At 44.7% G+C, this 13,869-nt stretch overlaps 1 protein-coding gene across 1 annotated transcript in view; it reads left to right on the top strand.

The window, feature by feature from the left end:
- Xpot (exportin for tRNA) overlaps nt 1-13,869 on the top strand; it is a 38,429-nt gene that overhangs the window by 17,678 nt on the left and 6,882 nt on the right. The window contains exons 12-23 of the mRNA XM_055625933.1: nt 443-567; nt 1,033-1,177; nt 1,331-1,450; nt 1,688-1,782; nt 2,653-2,722; nt 3,835-4,073; nt 4,848-5,133; nt 6,806-6,995; nt 7,961-8,077; nt 8,412-8,527; nt 9,477-9,524; nt 13,283-13,354. Coding sequence (XP_055481908.1) covers nt 443-567; nt 1,033-1,177; nt 1,331-1,450; nt 1,688-1,782; nt 2,653-2,722; nt 3,835-4,073; nt 4,848-5,133; nt 6,806-6,995; nt 7,961-8,077; nt 8,412-8,527; nt 9,477-9,524; nt 13,283-13,354 — 1,623 coding nt within the window. The remainder of the gene's footprint in view (nt 1-442; nt 568-1,032; nt 1,178-1,330; nt 1,451-1,687; nt 1,783-2,652; nt 2,723-3,834; nt 4,074-4,847; nt 5,134-6,805; nt 6,996-7,960; nt 8,078-8,411; nt 8,528-9,476; nt 9,525-13,282; nt 13,355-13,869) is intronic.

Raw genomic sequence — 13,869 nt, 5'->3', positions numbered from 1 at the left:
TCCGGTGCTTCCTGGAAACCCAGGGCATGTGTTGGTTAGGTGCATGCTAAAATGTTTTATTTGGAGTGAATGTCAAAAGGGTAGTAATAATAAGCAACACGTTAGCCCCAGTGATGACGCTGTTAATGCTTGGGGATAAAGGGAGAATGAAGACAGCAGGCAAGTTTGGGAGCTGGTGTGGGCCCATGCTGGCTGCTCACTGTCAGCCCTGCCCTCCTCAGGCTTTACGACTTGGGCCTTGGATGCTACTTACCATTTTTGTGTGTGCAGTTGTGAGTGTGGGCCAGAGTGTTGCTCTGGAGGGCACATCGCTCTCTCCACCCACCCTGGGGCTGCAGGGAAGGAATGCAGGCTGCCAGGCTCTGGCTGCAAGTGCTCTTCAGTGAGCGTCTTGATGCTGGCACCTTACACCTTAAGTCAGGGCTTTTCCCTTGTGTCACAGGGTGAAGATGAGGCCATGTTTGTAGAATACAGAAAGCAGCTGAAGTTACTGTTGGACAGACTTGCTCAGGTGTCGCCAGAGTTGGTGCTGGCTTCTGTGCGCAGAGTGTTCAGTGCCACACTCCAGTAAGTTTATTGTTAGAATAAGGTCTTCTGTCCGTTCCTCCTGGTGATAGGCCACACTGAGTCATGTAATGTTCATCATTCCTCATTGGGCCTATAATTTATCTTGTTTCCACCGTTGATATAAATTACATTGCTTGACAAAATTATCTAATAGGATGATTTTTTTAATCATTCAAGACATTTTTAAATGGTTTTTATTAGCATGCTCATTATATGTAATAATAGGTTTTCATTGTGGCATTTCCATACATGCACTTAATGTATTTCAACCATTTTCTCCCCTCACACTGTTACTTGTCCCCTTCCCATTGAGAAGCATGGTTAATGAGGGGTGGTTATAGGCGTGTGGGCACCTCACAGGTGGCAGTGCCATCGGAAGGATTTTTGGTGTTACTGCCCTGTGTGTAAGAGTGCTCCAGAAGTCTGTGTTCAGATCTCACTGACGTGCAATGCTGTGCTCGGTAGGAACTGGCAGAACACGCGCTTCATGGAAGTGGAGGTGGCGGTGCGGTTGCTGTACATGCTGGCAGAGGCTCTCCCGGTGTCCCATGGCGCTCACTTCTCAGGTGACGCGTCAAAAGCTAGTGCTCTGCAGGACATGATGCGAACGGTAGGTGGACGAGGTCTGTTCCTGTGAGCGTCACTGGCTTTGTGCTGTGCTGTAAGCTCCGTTTCCTGATGGTTAGAGCTTGCTGTGTTTTTGCAGAGGGATTTTTGGATGTTTCAGTAAACACGAATAGGCTTCTTCATTTTTCCCCTCTAGTTGGTAACCTCTGGAGTCAGCTCCTACCAGCACACATCTGTGACCCTGGAGTTCTTCGAAACTGTTGTCCGATATGAGAAGTTCTTCACAGTTGAACCTCAGCACATTCCGTGTGTACTGGTGAGTATGCACTGCACTCCGGCTCTGTGATGAGACCCTGCCTGTCCTTGTTCCCTAACTTTTCTCAGACTCAGAAGTTGAGGCCTGGGTGGTAGTTTTATATAAAACGAGTCCTTAAGGGTGCGTGCGTGTGTGAGAGAGATAACATTACTTATGTATTCCTGGTAAAAAGTACAATTTGATGTGACAATGAAATCCTCGAATCAGAACAGAAGTAATCAGTGTCTCTCTCTTCAGATGGCTTTCTTAGATCACAGGGGCCTGTGGCATTCCAGCGCGAAGGTCCGGAGCAGAACCGCCTACCTGTTCTCTAGATTTGTCAAGTCCCTCAAGTGAGTATTGGCTCTTAGCACTGTGTGTGTTCCTCCTGTGCTGACAGGCTGCTCTTGGTGGTCTCCTCCATGACTTCTTTCCGCAGCCAGTGACTGTACTCAGCACTAACAGGTGGCTGTTTGCATACTTTTATGCAATTTTATGTTACTGTATTTTATTTTATTTATTCTGTAAATTTTATGTATTACTCTTACGTGTGTTTGATGTGCGTGGGGTCTGTGTGCCATGGCAAATGTGTGAAGAAGAGACACTGGGAACAGAGTGTCACACTCAGTCCATTGAGTTTGCACAGTAAATGCTTTTGCTTGCTGAGTCATTTCCTTAGGCCAGGGAGCATATTTTTTGTTGGTTTGCTTGGTCCTGGAGATGACAGACTTGTGATTCTGTTGCCTCTGTCTCCCTCCCAAGTACTGGGATTGTAGGCTTGCACCAGGATACCCTCAGCCTGAAAGTAATTTCTAACATGGTCTCTTGTATGTAGTATTCTTTTTTGTTTTTTAATAATTTATTTCATGTGCATTGGTGTTTTGCCTGAATGTTTGTCTGTGTGAGGGTGTCAGGTCCCATGGAACTGGAGTTGCAGACAGTTGTGAGCTGCCGTGTGGGTACTGGGAATTGAACCTGGGGCCCCTGGAAGAGCAGACAGTGCTCTTAAGCATTGAGCCATCTCTCTAGCCCCAATATGTAGTATCTTTTATGAGACTCAGAGCAGTGGACAGTGCATTGGATCACACAGACTCTAAATTGTTCATAAGCTGACGTTAGTATGAGAGGGGCTTTGGCCTCCTTCTCTTTAAATGGGGATTTGATATTTGAGCAGCTTATGGGCATATTACTTAACCTGTGATTTCCCTTTTCATTTTATTCAGTAAGCAAATGAATCCTTACATAGAAGATATTTTGAACAGAATACAAGATTTATTAGCCCTTTCTCCACCTGTAAGTATCTCCCAGATATCTTCTCCAGAAATCATTGAGACTGAATGCTATCAGCTTTATCTTTGAGGGCTTGGCTTGTTTCTAACTAGTGTGTGTGTGTGTGGGGGGGGGTTGTGTATGCAAAGTTTATTCGAATCTGTTTACCAAAATTGTTTTGATACAAGCATGATAGTAATGGAAGGAATTTGGCTCTGTGTACTATGTTCTGATTTTTCTGTACTGTTAAATGTAGCAGCTGAAATACTTGATGAAGTGGAAAAAACTTCATCTTCTAAATTACTCTCTTAGGTGATCATATTTGTCATTCTCAGTGCCACTTACATTGAAGTTTTGTCTTCAGATTTAGTGTTACTTCTTTCAGTGTCATTTCTCTAAAGGATTTGAGATCATTTATAAGTACATTTTGATTTACATGTGGTTTTGATTTATTCTTAATTGTATGTGTGGGTGTTCTGCTGCCTGCATGTGTAGCTGCACCACATTGTGCGGTACCTTCGGAGGCCAGGAGAGGGCACCGAGTCCTCTGGTACGGCAGCTACAGATGGTGATGTAAGGCTTGCCATGTGAGTGCTGGGACTTGAACCCTCATCCTCTTCAAGAGCAGCCAATACTCTTAACTGCTGAGTCACCTCTCTAGCCCCAACAAAACACGTGTTTTGTTGAAAGCCAAACTACTGGCGGCCAGTTAATGCCAGCTTTTCTCAGCAGTTGTGTTAACTCCTGCAATGTAAGCATTCAGAGAGAGTCCTAGTAACAGTCACCTTAGGGTCATTTGCAGAGTTTTGTCGGGACTAAGATTTAGTTAACTTACATACTTGTTTGCTCATCTATAGTGCTGGTGGGTTACCCCAGAACGTCACTCATGAGGACATATGGTACAAGGAGCAATACCCTTAGCCCAGCACAGGATCAAAACTATGAGTCTTTAATCTCTGTTTCCGTTTTAAGTTTTCTCTTCATTCTGTGATTGTGGCATAAATTTCATTTTTATGAGTAATTAGTATATGAGCCGATGTGGTAGGTTATATTTCCTGTCTCCTGCTTCTTCTTGACTAAGTTAAATGAGAGACACTAAAGTGAAAATACCCAGTTAAGACAAAGTGTCCTTGTAGGAGAATGGTTACCAGTCGTTGCTGAGCAGCGATGATCAGCTCTTCATTTACGAAACGGCTGGGGCGCTGATTGTTAACAGTGAGTACCCTGCCGAAAGTAAGCAGGCCTTGATGAAGGACCTCTTGACACCGCTGATGGAGAGGTTTAAGGTTCTGTTGGAAAAACTGATGATGGCGCAGGATGAAGAGAGACAAGCGTCCCTTGCAGATAGTCTCAACCATGCGGTTGGCTTCGCCAGGTGAGCCAAATTGCAATTAAAATTGTAAAGTGGTGTGTCCATGTAGGCAGAACCTCTTAAATGGGTCTTTTTAACAGGGACACACTGAACTGTTTTCAAGCAGTCATTTAGTTTGCCTACATTTTTAAAAAAGATTTATTTCTTTATTATGTATACAGTGTTCTGCCTGCACATACACCTGCATGCCAGAAGAGGGCACCAGATCTCAATATAGATGGTTGTGAGCCACCCACTCATGTGGGTGCTGGGAATTGCACTCAGGACCTCTGGAAGAGCAGCCGGTGCTCCTAATCTCTGAGCCCTCTCTCCAGCCCCTTACCTACACTTTTTGTTAACAGTGTGAAATGGAAACTGTTGCTAATGCTATACTGGGAAGTTGTTGTCCGCCATTTCCTGCAGCACAAGCCAGGCTTTGGGTGGTGGGAGTAACTTGATAGTGGATGTGATGAGGTTGTTTTCAGAATCTCGTGATCGTGTACAGATGGCCTAATGGCCATACTAAACACAGAGTAAATATATTCTTCTCCTGCCGACTGTCAGGATTTTAGAAAAGCAGGTGGATTGACTCAATTTATGGTTGACCACTTCTTATTTGCTTAATTTACTTAACGTTTTATTCTGTAATCCTATCTGGAAGTAGTCATTTTCATGTAACTATTAACTAAGGGTAGAAGTAATTCTTATGTAAAAAATAGTTGGTTGTCAATTTGTCATCTCTTATGCATTGTTTTTTAACACTCTGAACTTCTGGCTGCCTGGGTTTTGGTCATGTAGTCGAACCAGCAAGGCTTTCAGCAACAAGCAGACCGTGAAACAGTGTGGCTGCTCCGAAGTTTACCTGGACTGTTTACAGACATTCTTGCCAGCTCTCAGCTGCCCTGTACAAAAGGACGTTCTCAGAAGTGGGGTTCGCACCTTCCTTCATCGAATGATCATTTGCCTAGAGGAAGAGGTTCTTCCGTTCATCCCATCTGCCTCAGAACACATGCTCAAAGACTGTGAAGCCAAAGACCTCCAGGAATTCATTCCACTCATCAACCAGATTACGGCCAAGTTCAAGGTACCACAGACCAGAATGCTAAGACTCTTGAGCCTTAACCATCCTCTGCAAACATAGCACTAGGTGCATGCATCCCAGATACCTTTTATTGCGTGTTGTGGAGGTGGGTTACTCACATGTGGAGGCCAGAGGGCGGCTACCAGCACGCACAGGTTAGTTTTGATAGGTGATGTGTCCCTGAAGGTGACGCTCACTGATGGGCTAGACTGGCCAGCTAGTGCTTCTCCATCCTCCCAGTGCCTTGCTTCCGGTGCACACTGCCTTGCCCACCTGTCATTACAGGGTATGGGGACTCAAGTCAAGGTGCTCACACTTGTACAGAAAGCTCTGTACAGATGGAGCCACCCCTCCGCCTGTCCTATGTCTGCTAAATGACAAATTACTTGGTTACATAGCAGTGTTTAACATTGTCCATAGCTTTCTGTGTCGTAGATTTCTAGATTGGAAAATACTTTTCTTATGTGTAATAGTGTGTTGCCTGAATGTATGTATATATACATCCTGGTACCTGAGGAGGTCAGGAGCAGCGGGTGTTGGATCAGCAGGAACTAGAGTTACAGAACACGGAATTGTGAGCCTTCGTGTAGGTGCTGGGAGCAGAACCTTGGTCCTTTGCAAGGGCAGCAGGTGTTCTTAATCACTAAGCCACGTCTCCAGCCCCCTGAGTAGATGTTCTAATAAAACTGTCAATCAGTGTGGCAGGTGAAAACTCCCAAGAGCAGCAAGTACATCAGTACAGAGTCCTGCCTGGAAACTGGTGGCATGCAGGCTTGGAATTGGAACAAGAGTCTAAAAGTAACCAATGCCCCAAGGGCCACGTTAGAGGCGTAAACTCACAAACAGTAGGAACTGGCTAGGGAGAATGGCCAGTGCATCCATAATCAAATCTACCCTGAAGGTTTTCAGATGTTGCTCTGTACTACTCACAGTAACCTTAATTGTAAGGATTATGCCTTATACATGAGAAAACTGGGACTTGGGTAGTTCAGGAACTTAACTAATGGAAGTTACATGTGTTATTTAATTTTACAGAATTCATTTCTTAGGATTTATTTTTCACTTTGGAATTTAAACTTGAAAATATTCCATGGTCAACTTTGATTATGATCACTTGTTATTTCATCTCAAAATCTTTTTTCCTCTTTCATTCTTTAACTTTTTTAAGAGAGTGTGTGTGCATGGGTGCATATGCATGCCAAAGCAGCCTTGTGGAGTCCGTGCACTCCTTCCGTCCTTCCGTGAGTTCTGGGGTGACTCAGGTCACCAGGCTTGTACAGCAAGAGCCTTTGCCTCCTGAACCATCTCTCTGGCCCACAACCAGCTTTAAGATGAACTTGTTGACATTTATGTGTATGGTGTTTTGCACAAATGCATTCCTATGCACCATGTGCGTGTACTGCCTGGACCCCAGAAGAGGGCGTCATATCTCCTGGACCTGAAATTACAGCTAACTGGGAGCTGCCATGTGGGTGCTGGGAACTGAACCCAGGTCCTCTAGAAGAGCAGCCAGTGCCCTTAACCCCTGAGCCATCTCTCCAGCCCATACATGTTGAACCTAATCTTGAGTCTTTGGGTTGTGTATATGTTTTTTAGTAAGTATATAAATATCCTCCATGAGAAGCAGAGCTTCACGTCACTTCTGAGGTGCCATGACAGTTGTTCTCCTTTCCAGGTCCAAGTGTCCCCGTTTTTACAGCAGATGTTCATGCCCCTGCTTCACGCCATTTTTGAAGTGCTGCTGCGGCCAGCAGAGGACAACGACCAGTCGGCTGCGCTAGAGAAGCAGATGCTGCGGAGGAGCTACTTCGCCTTCCTACAGACAGTCACCGGCAGCGGAATGAGCGAAGTGATCGCAAATCAAGGTAGGGGCGTACACAGTGCCGGCCAGGTGTGTCTGCTCAGTTTCCTGTCACAATTGTACGCCAAGGGATCAACGGTGAGTGGAAGCAGTGCCAGTGGAGCGCCTCAAACTTAACTGTATTCAGCTTCTCTCTTCCTGTATTCTCTGATTGCTACAAAGTAGAAGAGTGAACACGGGCCAGAACTCACCTGACAGTTGAGTCTTGCTGGCTAGTTTGCCATCTTGAAATTAAAAGTTGGCACTGGCCAACCAGTGAGGGTTTGTAATCCCAGTTAACCAGTGGGGCTGACGCAGGAGAGTCAGATGCATTCGGAGCCAGCCTGGGTAGTTCTTCAGACCTTTTCTTAAAAAGGGAAGAGGAGTAACCTGGGCATGGTGAGTGTGGTTTTTTTCTATTGCTGTGATGAGACACCATGACCAAGACAACTTAGAGAACAGTGTCAGAGGCTGGTTCCATGACCACCATGGCAGGGCACACGGCAGCAGGCAGGCGTGGCTCTGGAGCAGTAGTTGAGAGGCACAGGGTAGAGCGAGGGCTGACTGGGAATAAGATGGGCTTTTTAAATCTCCTCCAACGAGGCCACGCCTCCTAATCCTTCCCAAACTGTTCCTCCAGCAAGAGGACCAAGCATTCAAATATATGAACCTATGTGGGGGCATTCTCATTCAAACCATCACATGGGCATGCCTTTAGATCCAGGATTCAGGAGGCAAGGGCAGGCAGACATCGGTGAGTTTGAGGCCAGCCTGATCTACGCGGCAAGGTCCAAAAACATAGAATTCAGGGGAGCAAGCTGTTAAAGGAATCTTCATTCTTCATTGCTTAGAATTTAGGTGCCCAGTTAGTAAAAGAAGTAAAGGGAATTTATCACACTATATATGTGTTTTGGCTTACTACATATTTTGAAATAAGTGCATCAGGTTGGGTTTTTCCTATTGAAATTAAAGTCTAGTTTTTCTCTTCAGGTGCAGAGAACGTAGAACGGGTGCTGATCACTGTTATCCAGGGAGCCGTTGACTATCCAGATCCAATTGCACAGAAAACATGTTTTATCATCCTCTCAAAGCTGGTAGAACTCTGGGGTGAGATGAAGTTTTTGCTTTTACTTTGTTTTGAGGTTTTCTCCTGAGACCACCCCCACTCTCCTCAGTGCTAGGACTGGAACCCAAGGTCTTATATATTCTTGATTTCCTCTGTTTTTTGAGACAGTTTATCTGTGTAGAGGTCTTCCATATTCTAATCAAGTGGTCCAGCAATGGGCAACTGCTCCAGCCTGATAGGGGCTTTAACCCTCCATTCTCTACTGTTCCGTGGGACCATCAGAAATGAAGGAGAGCTCTGCTCCAAAGAGAGCAGGAACTGGGGACTGACTGACTTTCTTTTTAAGCAAGATGAAAATTTGCATTCTCTTGATAGGAGGTAAAGATGGACCAGTGGGATTTGCTGATTTTGTTTATAAGCACATTGTCCCTGCCTGCTTCCTAGCACCTTTAAAGCAGACCTTTGACCTGGCAGACGCACAGACAGTATTGGTAAGCATCTTAAGGTCCTTGTTTACTGCGTGTAGACCTCATAGAGGCTTCTCTAATGATGGGGTGGTATTGTTCATGGATTGTTTTCATACATGATTAATGACTTTCTGCAGTTATTTTTCCTGTTCTGGGTGCAGCACTGAAGATGTTACCCTGGACAGATGCCTTCCCATGAAATCACATCGCTTCCCCCACTTCTCTCCCATTTTTCTCTTTGTCTTTCTCACTCTCCTTCTCCTCCTATCCCTGTCTTTTCTTTAATGTCCTTCTTTCTCTCCCTGCTTACTTTTGGGTTTTGGCACAGGATTTTGCTGAGTAGCCCTCGCTGGCCAGGTCCTCATGGTGTACACCAGGCTACACTCAGCTATTCTCAAAACTTGTAGGCAATCCCTTGCCTCTGCCTCCTGGGTGTTGGTACCATGTTTATGTAGCGTCATGCCCTTCTGCTACTCTATTTAACATCTTCCCCTGCTTTTAACAGCATTAAGTCATTTTTCTTTTCGTGTGATGGGTCCCAGATCACATTTTCAGAGTGTTGGGGTTGTTTTTTTTCACTAAAAGTCATACTACCACATTAGGACTGTAGTTTGTATTGCTTTTCCTTTTTTCTTTTATGTCTGTGGATGCTTTGCTTCAGTGTATGCATTCCTAATGCCCTCTGAGGCCAGAAGAGGGCGTCAGATTTCTTTAGGCCTGAAGTCACCATGTGGGTGCTGGGAACTAAGCCCACGTCTTCTGGAAGAGCAGCCACTGAGCCATCTCTCCAGCCCCAGTAATTTGTCTTTTGCTTTTCCTTTTTTTTTTTCTGTCTGGGCTACTTACCTTAAAACCACTCTTTCCTCTTAGCTGTGAATATTTTCCTTGGAGGAAAATATTGGAGGCAGGAGGGATAAGAGGTTAGTTTTGTAACATACTGCCCCTATTAAAAATTTAAACTTGTTTTTTACAGGCACTTTCTGAGTGTGCGGTGACTCTGAAAACAATTCATCTCAAACGGGTAAGGCTTATGGTCCTTGCTACTTCACTTCTCTTACCCTGTATTTGCTTTCAGTTGGGTCTGACCCATGTTCTTGAAAACTCTTTTATCAAAGGTGATATCAGTACTGATTTGGGGGGTAAATGAAAGTAGCAGTGACTGTTACTGTCCGTCATGTTCAACTTCTGTACAGTCAGATTTCTCTGCCATGTTTGCTACTTCTGTGTGTATATGCACATGCGGGTGTATGCGTGTGTGTGTGTGCAGTCGAGAGGCAGCCTGTGGGAGAGGTGCACGTGTATTTGTACAGGTCAGAGGTTAACCTCAGATGTTGCTGTCTTCACTGTTTTCCGAGGCAGGGCCTGTCCCTGGGTCCTGGGGTTCACTGTTAGTGTGGGCTGGCAGGCCACCTGGGGAACCACTGTGCTTGTGAGGTAGACGCTGGTGGAGCCCGGGCCCTGGGGTTTGCACTGCAGGCACTTGGCCAAGTGAGTGATTGCTTTAGCCTTTTATTAGTTGACTTATTTTTACTTGCTAACTTATTTATTGGCTTTTTGAGACAGGATTGCACAGAGTTCCAGCCTGTTATGAACTCATAGCAATCCTCCTGCCTTAGCTCTCACATGCTGTGATTACAGTAAATGATTAGAGACTTGGATTAATTCTAAACACAGAGCTCTTTCTAGTCAGTCTTATTTAAATATGACTTTAGGTATTTTCAGATAACTTGAGTTAGTTGCCAACATTTAAGAATGAGTGCTTTTTTTCTTTTAACAAAAACTCCTATTCCCACCTTATCTGACACAGCGCCGACCAGCATTTCCTCAGACTGCATGCAGCTCAGTGCAGAGCAGCCTGTTCCCTGAATCTCTGTTGCAGGGCAGGGCCTTCTCTAAGTTTCAATTTCTTCTGGTGGAGAGTTGAAGGTTTCATTTCAACAGCATTTCCTTTATACCTGTGCTGCTAGTTAGGGCGAGGGCCACTGTGTTGTAGAAAAAATGCAAAAGGGTAATCCCTGGTTTCTGTTGTTCAGGATCAAGGAAAAACAATGCATGAATAATTCTTCAGTGGTTTAAGTGGTTTCAATGGATATGTAAAATAGTATAGGACTAAAGATGCCCAAAGGAACAGTAAGCAGCCCAAAGGAAAGGTGGATTTGTCTTAAAATGAATGGCACTGGTCAGACGAGCTTTCTGGACAAAGAAGGGAGGGGGGTGTTTGTGAACAGCAGTTGTGTTGACGTAGTGGAGCTGGTGGAAGATCATTTCGCTTAGACATTCAGGCAGAAGCAATAGCTAAAAAGTGCAGTGGGGTAGATGATTGGCAGCTGTGTGTTGCTGAACGTGAATGAATATTTGGAAAGTAATGCGGATAGTTGGGTTGGGAAGGATGTTTAGAGAGGTGTTAGGAATAGGAGTGTTACGTACTTAAAATTAAATGCTGACATTGGAGTCCTCATTGTAAGTCCATCACAACTTGTAAGATCAGGACAAAAGAACTCTGCCTAAAGCACCAGGAAAGAAATACCCAAAGGTGGGCAGGGGATGGCTTCAGCAGAGAAGAGAGTACATGCTGCTCTTGCAGAGGACCTGGATCCTTCACATTCACACGGCAAGGCCCTCAGGTAGCCTGTACCTCTCTAGCCTCCGTGGGCGCACACAGTCATGCACAGTTACATACGTACACAGAGACGGCAAAAACAGGACCAACTGTGTGAAAGCTAAGGGCAGGAAGTCATAACAGAGGAGACTGCTGACACAGTGGGTGCAGGAGACTTTAGAATGAGGGAGGAAACACATAGGAAAGGTGTTCTAAATTAGTACAAATTCTTAAAACAGACTTTTGATTGTTGCTGTTTTCTGATTTTGAATATTTGAGTACAAGTTTACTTTCCAAATTAAAACAAAAACACCCTCCTTTTTAAAAAGGAGTTTAAAGGTATTTATTTCTTGCGCACTCCCGTGTGTGTGTGTGTGTGTGTGTGTGTGTGTGTAATGTAGATATGTGCATGCTACAACACAGGTATGGAGATCGGAAGCCAGCTTTGAGGTATCTCCCTCACTGTGGGATCCTGGGATTGCACACCCGTCATCAGGCTTGCGATAAGCACTTTGCCTTTGAGCCATCATAGCCCTGGCCTCAAATTGTAGGTTTTAGGGTTCTTTTTGTGTGTTTCTCTCTTTTAAGTGATAACACAGTTGTATGACAGTGGTGATCAGTGCGTTGGAAATAAGCAGAATGGGTCAGACTAATGGAAAGGTGAGAAGAAAAACTCTTCAGAACCAGTGTAGTTCCTTTCCCCACAGTTAACAGATTTCCTCTAAGGGGGCAGTAAGTTGAGACCTAGGCCATTTAAGTAGAGGGCCAGGAGCAAAGGGAGAAAAGAAAGGTAAAGGAATGCTGTGGTTGAGGAGTGCTAATGATGGTAAACAGAAAGTCCAGATGCTAAAGTAGGGAAAAGTATGCTGAAGAGAGAGATCGATTTTGGTTTGTTTTGAGACAGCCTTAACTGTCACCAGGCTGATTTCACATTCACAGCCCATGCCTCAGCCTCCCAGATGCTAGGTGTGGTCCATTGATGTTGTCTGGTAATTTACTTTAAGATTGAACCATCAACCCACTAAAGCCCTTATTAAATGCAGGGCAGGGAAGATGGCTCCGCCCATCAGCTGCTTCCTACATTAGGACCTGTGGTTAGGTGCACAGCACCCAGGACACTCACAGATGAGCTCTGCACATCTGAGATCTCAGTGCTGGGAGGAGGGGCGGGTGCAGGCAGGTGGGTCATCCCTGGAGTTTACTGCCTGGCCAGCCAAGCCAAATTAGCCAACTCCAGATTTAAGGAGAGGGCCTGTCTGAGAAAAGGGAAGTGGAGAGCAGTGTGTGAAGGTGCTGCCACCAACCTCTGGCCTCCACAGCCCATTCACACAGAAGTTATCAAGTTCAAACATGAAATTAACTGGGTTTTTTGTTTGTTTTGTTTTTTAATAGCTGTTCTCTCAGAAATAACATTGCTTAAAAAGGAAGTGTCTCCTGGGTTCCTTTGTACTCATTGGGAATGGGTAGGGCTCAGGAATTATTTGTGGCATCCTTCCTGCCCCACTTTGTTTAGCACCCCTCTCCCAGAAATAGGAATAAATCACAGCTGACTTCCTAGGTTTTATATACGGGGCTGCTAGGAAATGTCCCTTGCAAGCAGTGTATTTAGCCTCCATCAACCTAGGCCTTTTCTTCCTGGTCTTTGCTCCATTCCTGTCACCACTGACTGTAGCCTCTTGTATTGGGAAAGCTGAGTATACTTTCACTGCTTTTATACTGTTTACTTGTTTCTGGCCTGTGTTTTACTTTCTGAAGATAGTCGTCAGCCTGGCAGCACTCACAGGCTTCCCTCAGTGCCCCACAGTCTGTATTCTTTTCTGTGGCAGACTGACAGTCTCACCCTTCTTTGCTGCTGTTGTTCCAGTGTTCGGGAGGTTGTGGCTTTAGAAGCCATCTTTAGCAGTACTTAGCCCTAAAGAATGTTAACATGTGCTAAATGCTATGTTACACTAACAAATTTCTATTTGTTGTATATTATGTTGTTTGTATGTAATAAACAGATACTTATATATGGTTGATCAGATACTTCCAATTACCTAATTTTTCAGACGGAGAACTGGGGACTTAGAGCAGTTAGTTGATCAAGTTTCATAGAGCCAGGCTTCAAATCAGGGCAGTACAGCTCTAGAGTCTGTGCTCTTAATCATAAAGAAGATGGCTCAGTTATCTTTCATCTGCAGGGCCCTGAGTGTGTTCAGTATCTTCAACAAGAATACCTGCCCTCCTTACAAGTTGCTCCAGAAATAATTCAGGTAAGAGCTCTCAAAACAAATTTTGCTCATAATTTTATTAAACTATTTTGAGTGTATACTTCATATCTAAATTTAATTCAAGAAAGCCACATAGTATTCAGCTTGTTTTGTTGTCAATAGCCTGGATGGAGTCTAGACTTACAAATAATTCATGAAATTGAATGGAACAATTTTGTTTTTATTCTTAACTAACCTCCAATACAAATTTGATTTTCTACCATTCAGTAAGTGATAGGTCATAATAATAGTGCCATTGTCTGTAACTGTACATATTTTCCTTTGTGTATGTGTGCACATATGGAGGCTGGAGGGCAACTTCCAGTGTGATCCTTAGGAACACTGTCTGCCTCTGAAACAGTCTTTCCTTGGCCCCTGCCTCACTCGTTCAGCTTTACTGTTCCTACCTCCCCAGTCCTGGGATTACAGAGACATGCCACCACACTAGAAACATTTATGGGTTCTGAGGTTCAGTCTCTGGTGATTTACCAACCGAGAGGAATCCCCCACCCCACCTG

The sequence above is a fragment of the Psammomys obesus genome, unplaced genomic scaffold, assembly GCF_907164565.1.
Source record: "Psammomys obesus unplaced genomic scaffold, mPsaObe1.curated_primary_1811, whole genome shotgun sequence".
NCBI lineage: Eukaryota > Metazoa > Chordata > Mammalia > Rodentia > Muridae > Psammomys > Psammomys obesus.
Note: the sequence above shows the minus strand (reverse complement) of the source record. Positions and strands in the feature narration are given on the sequence as shown.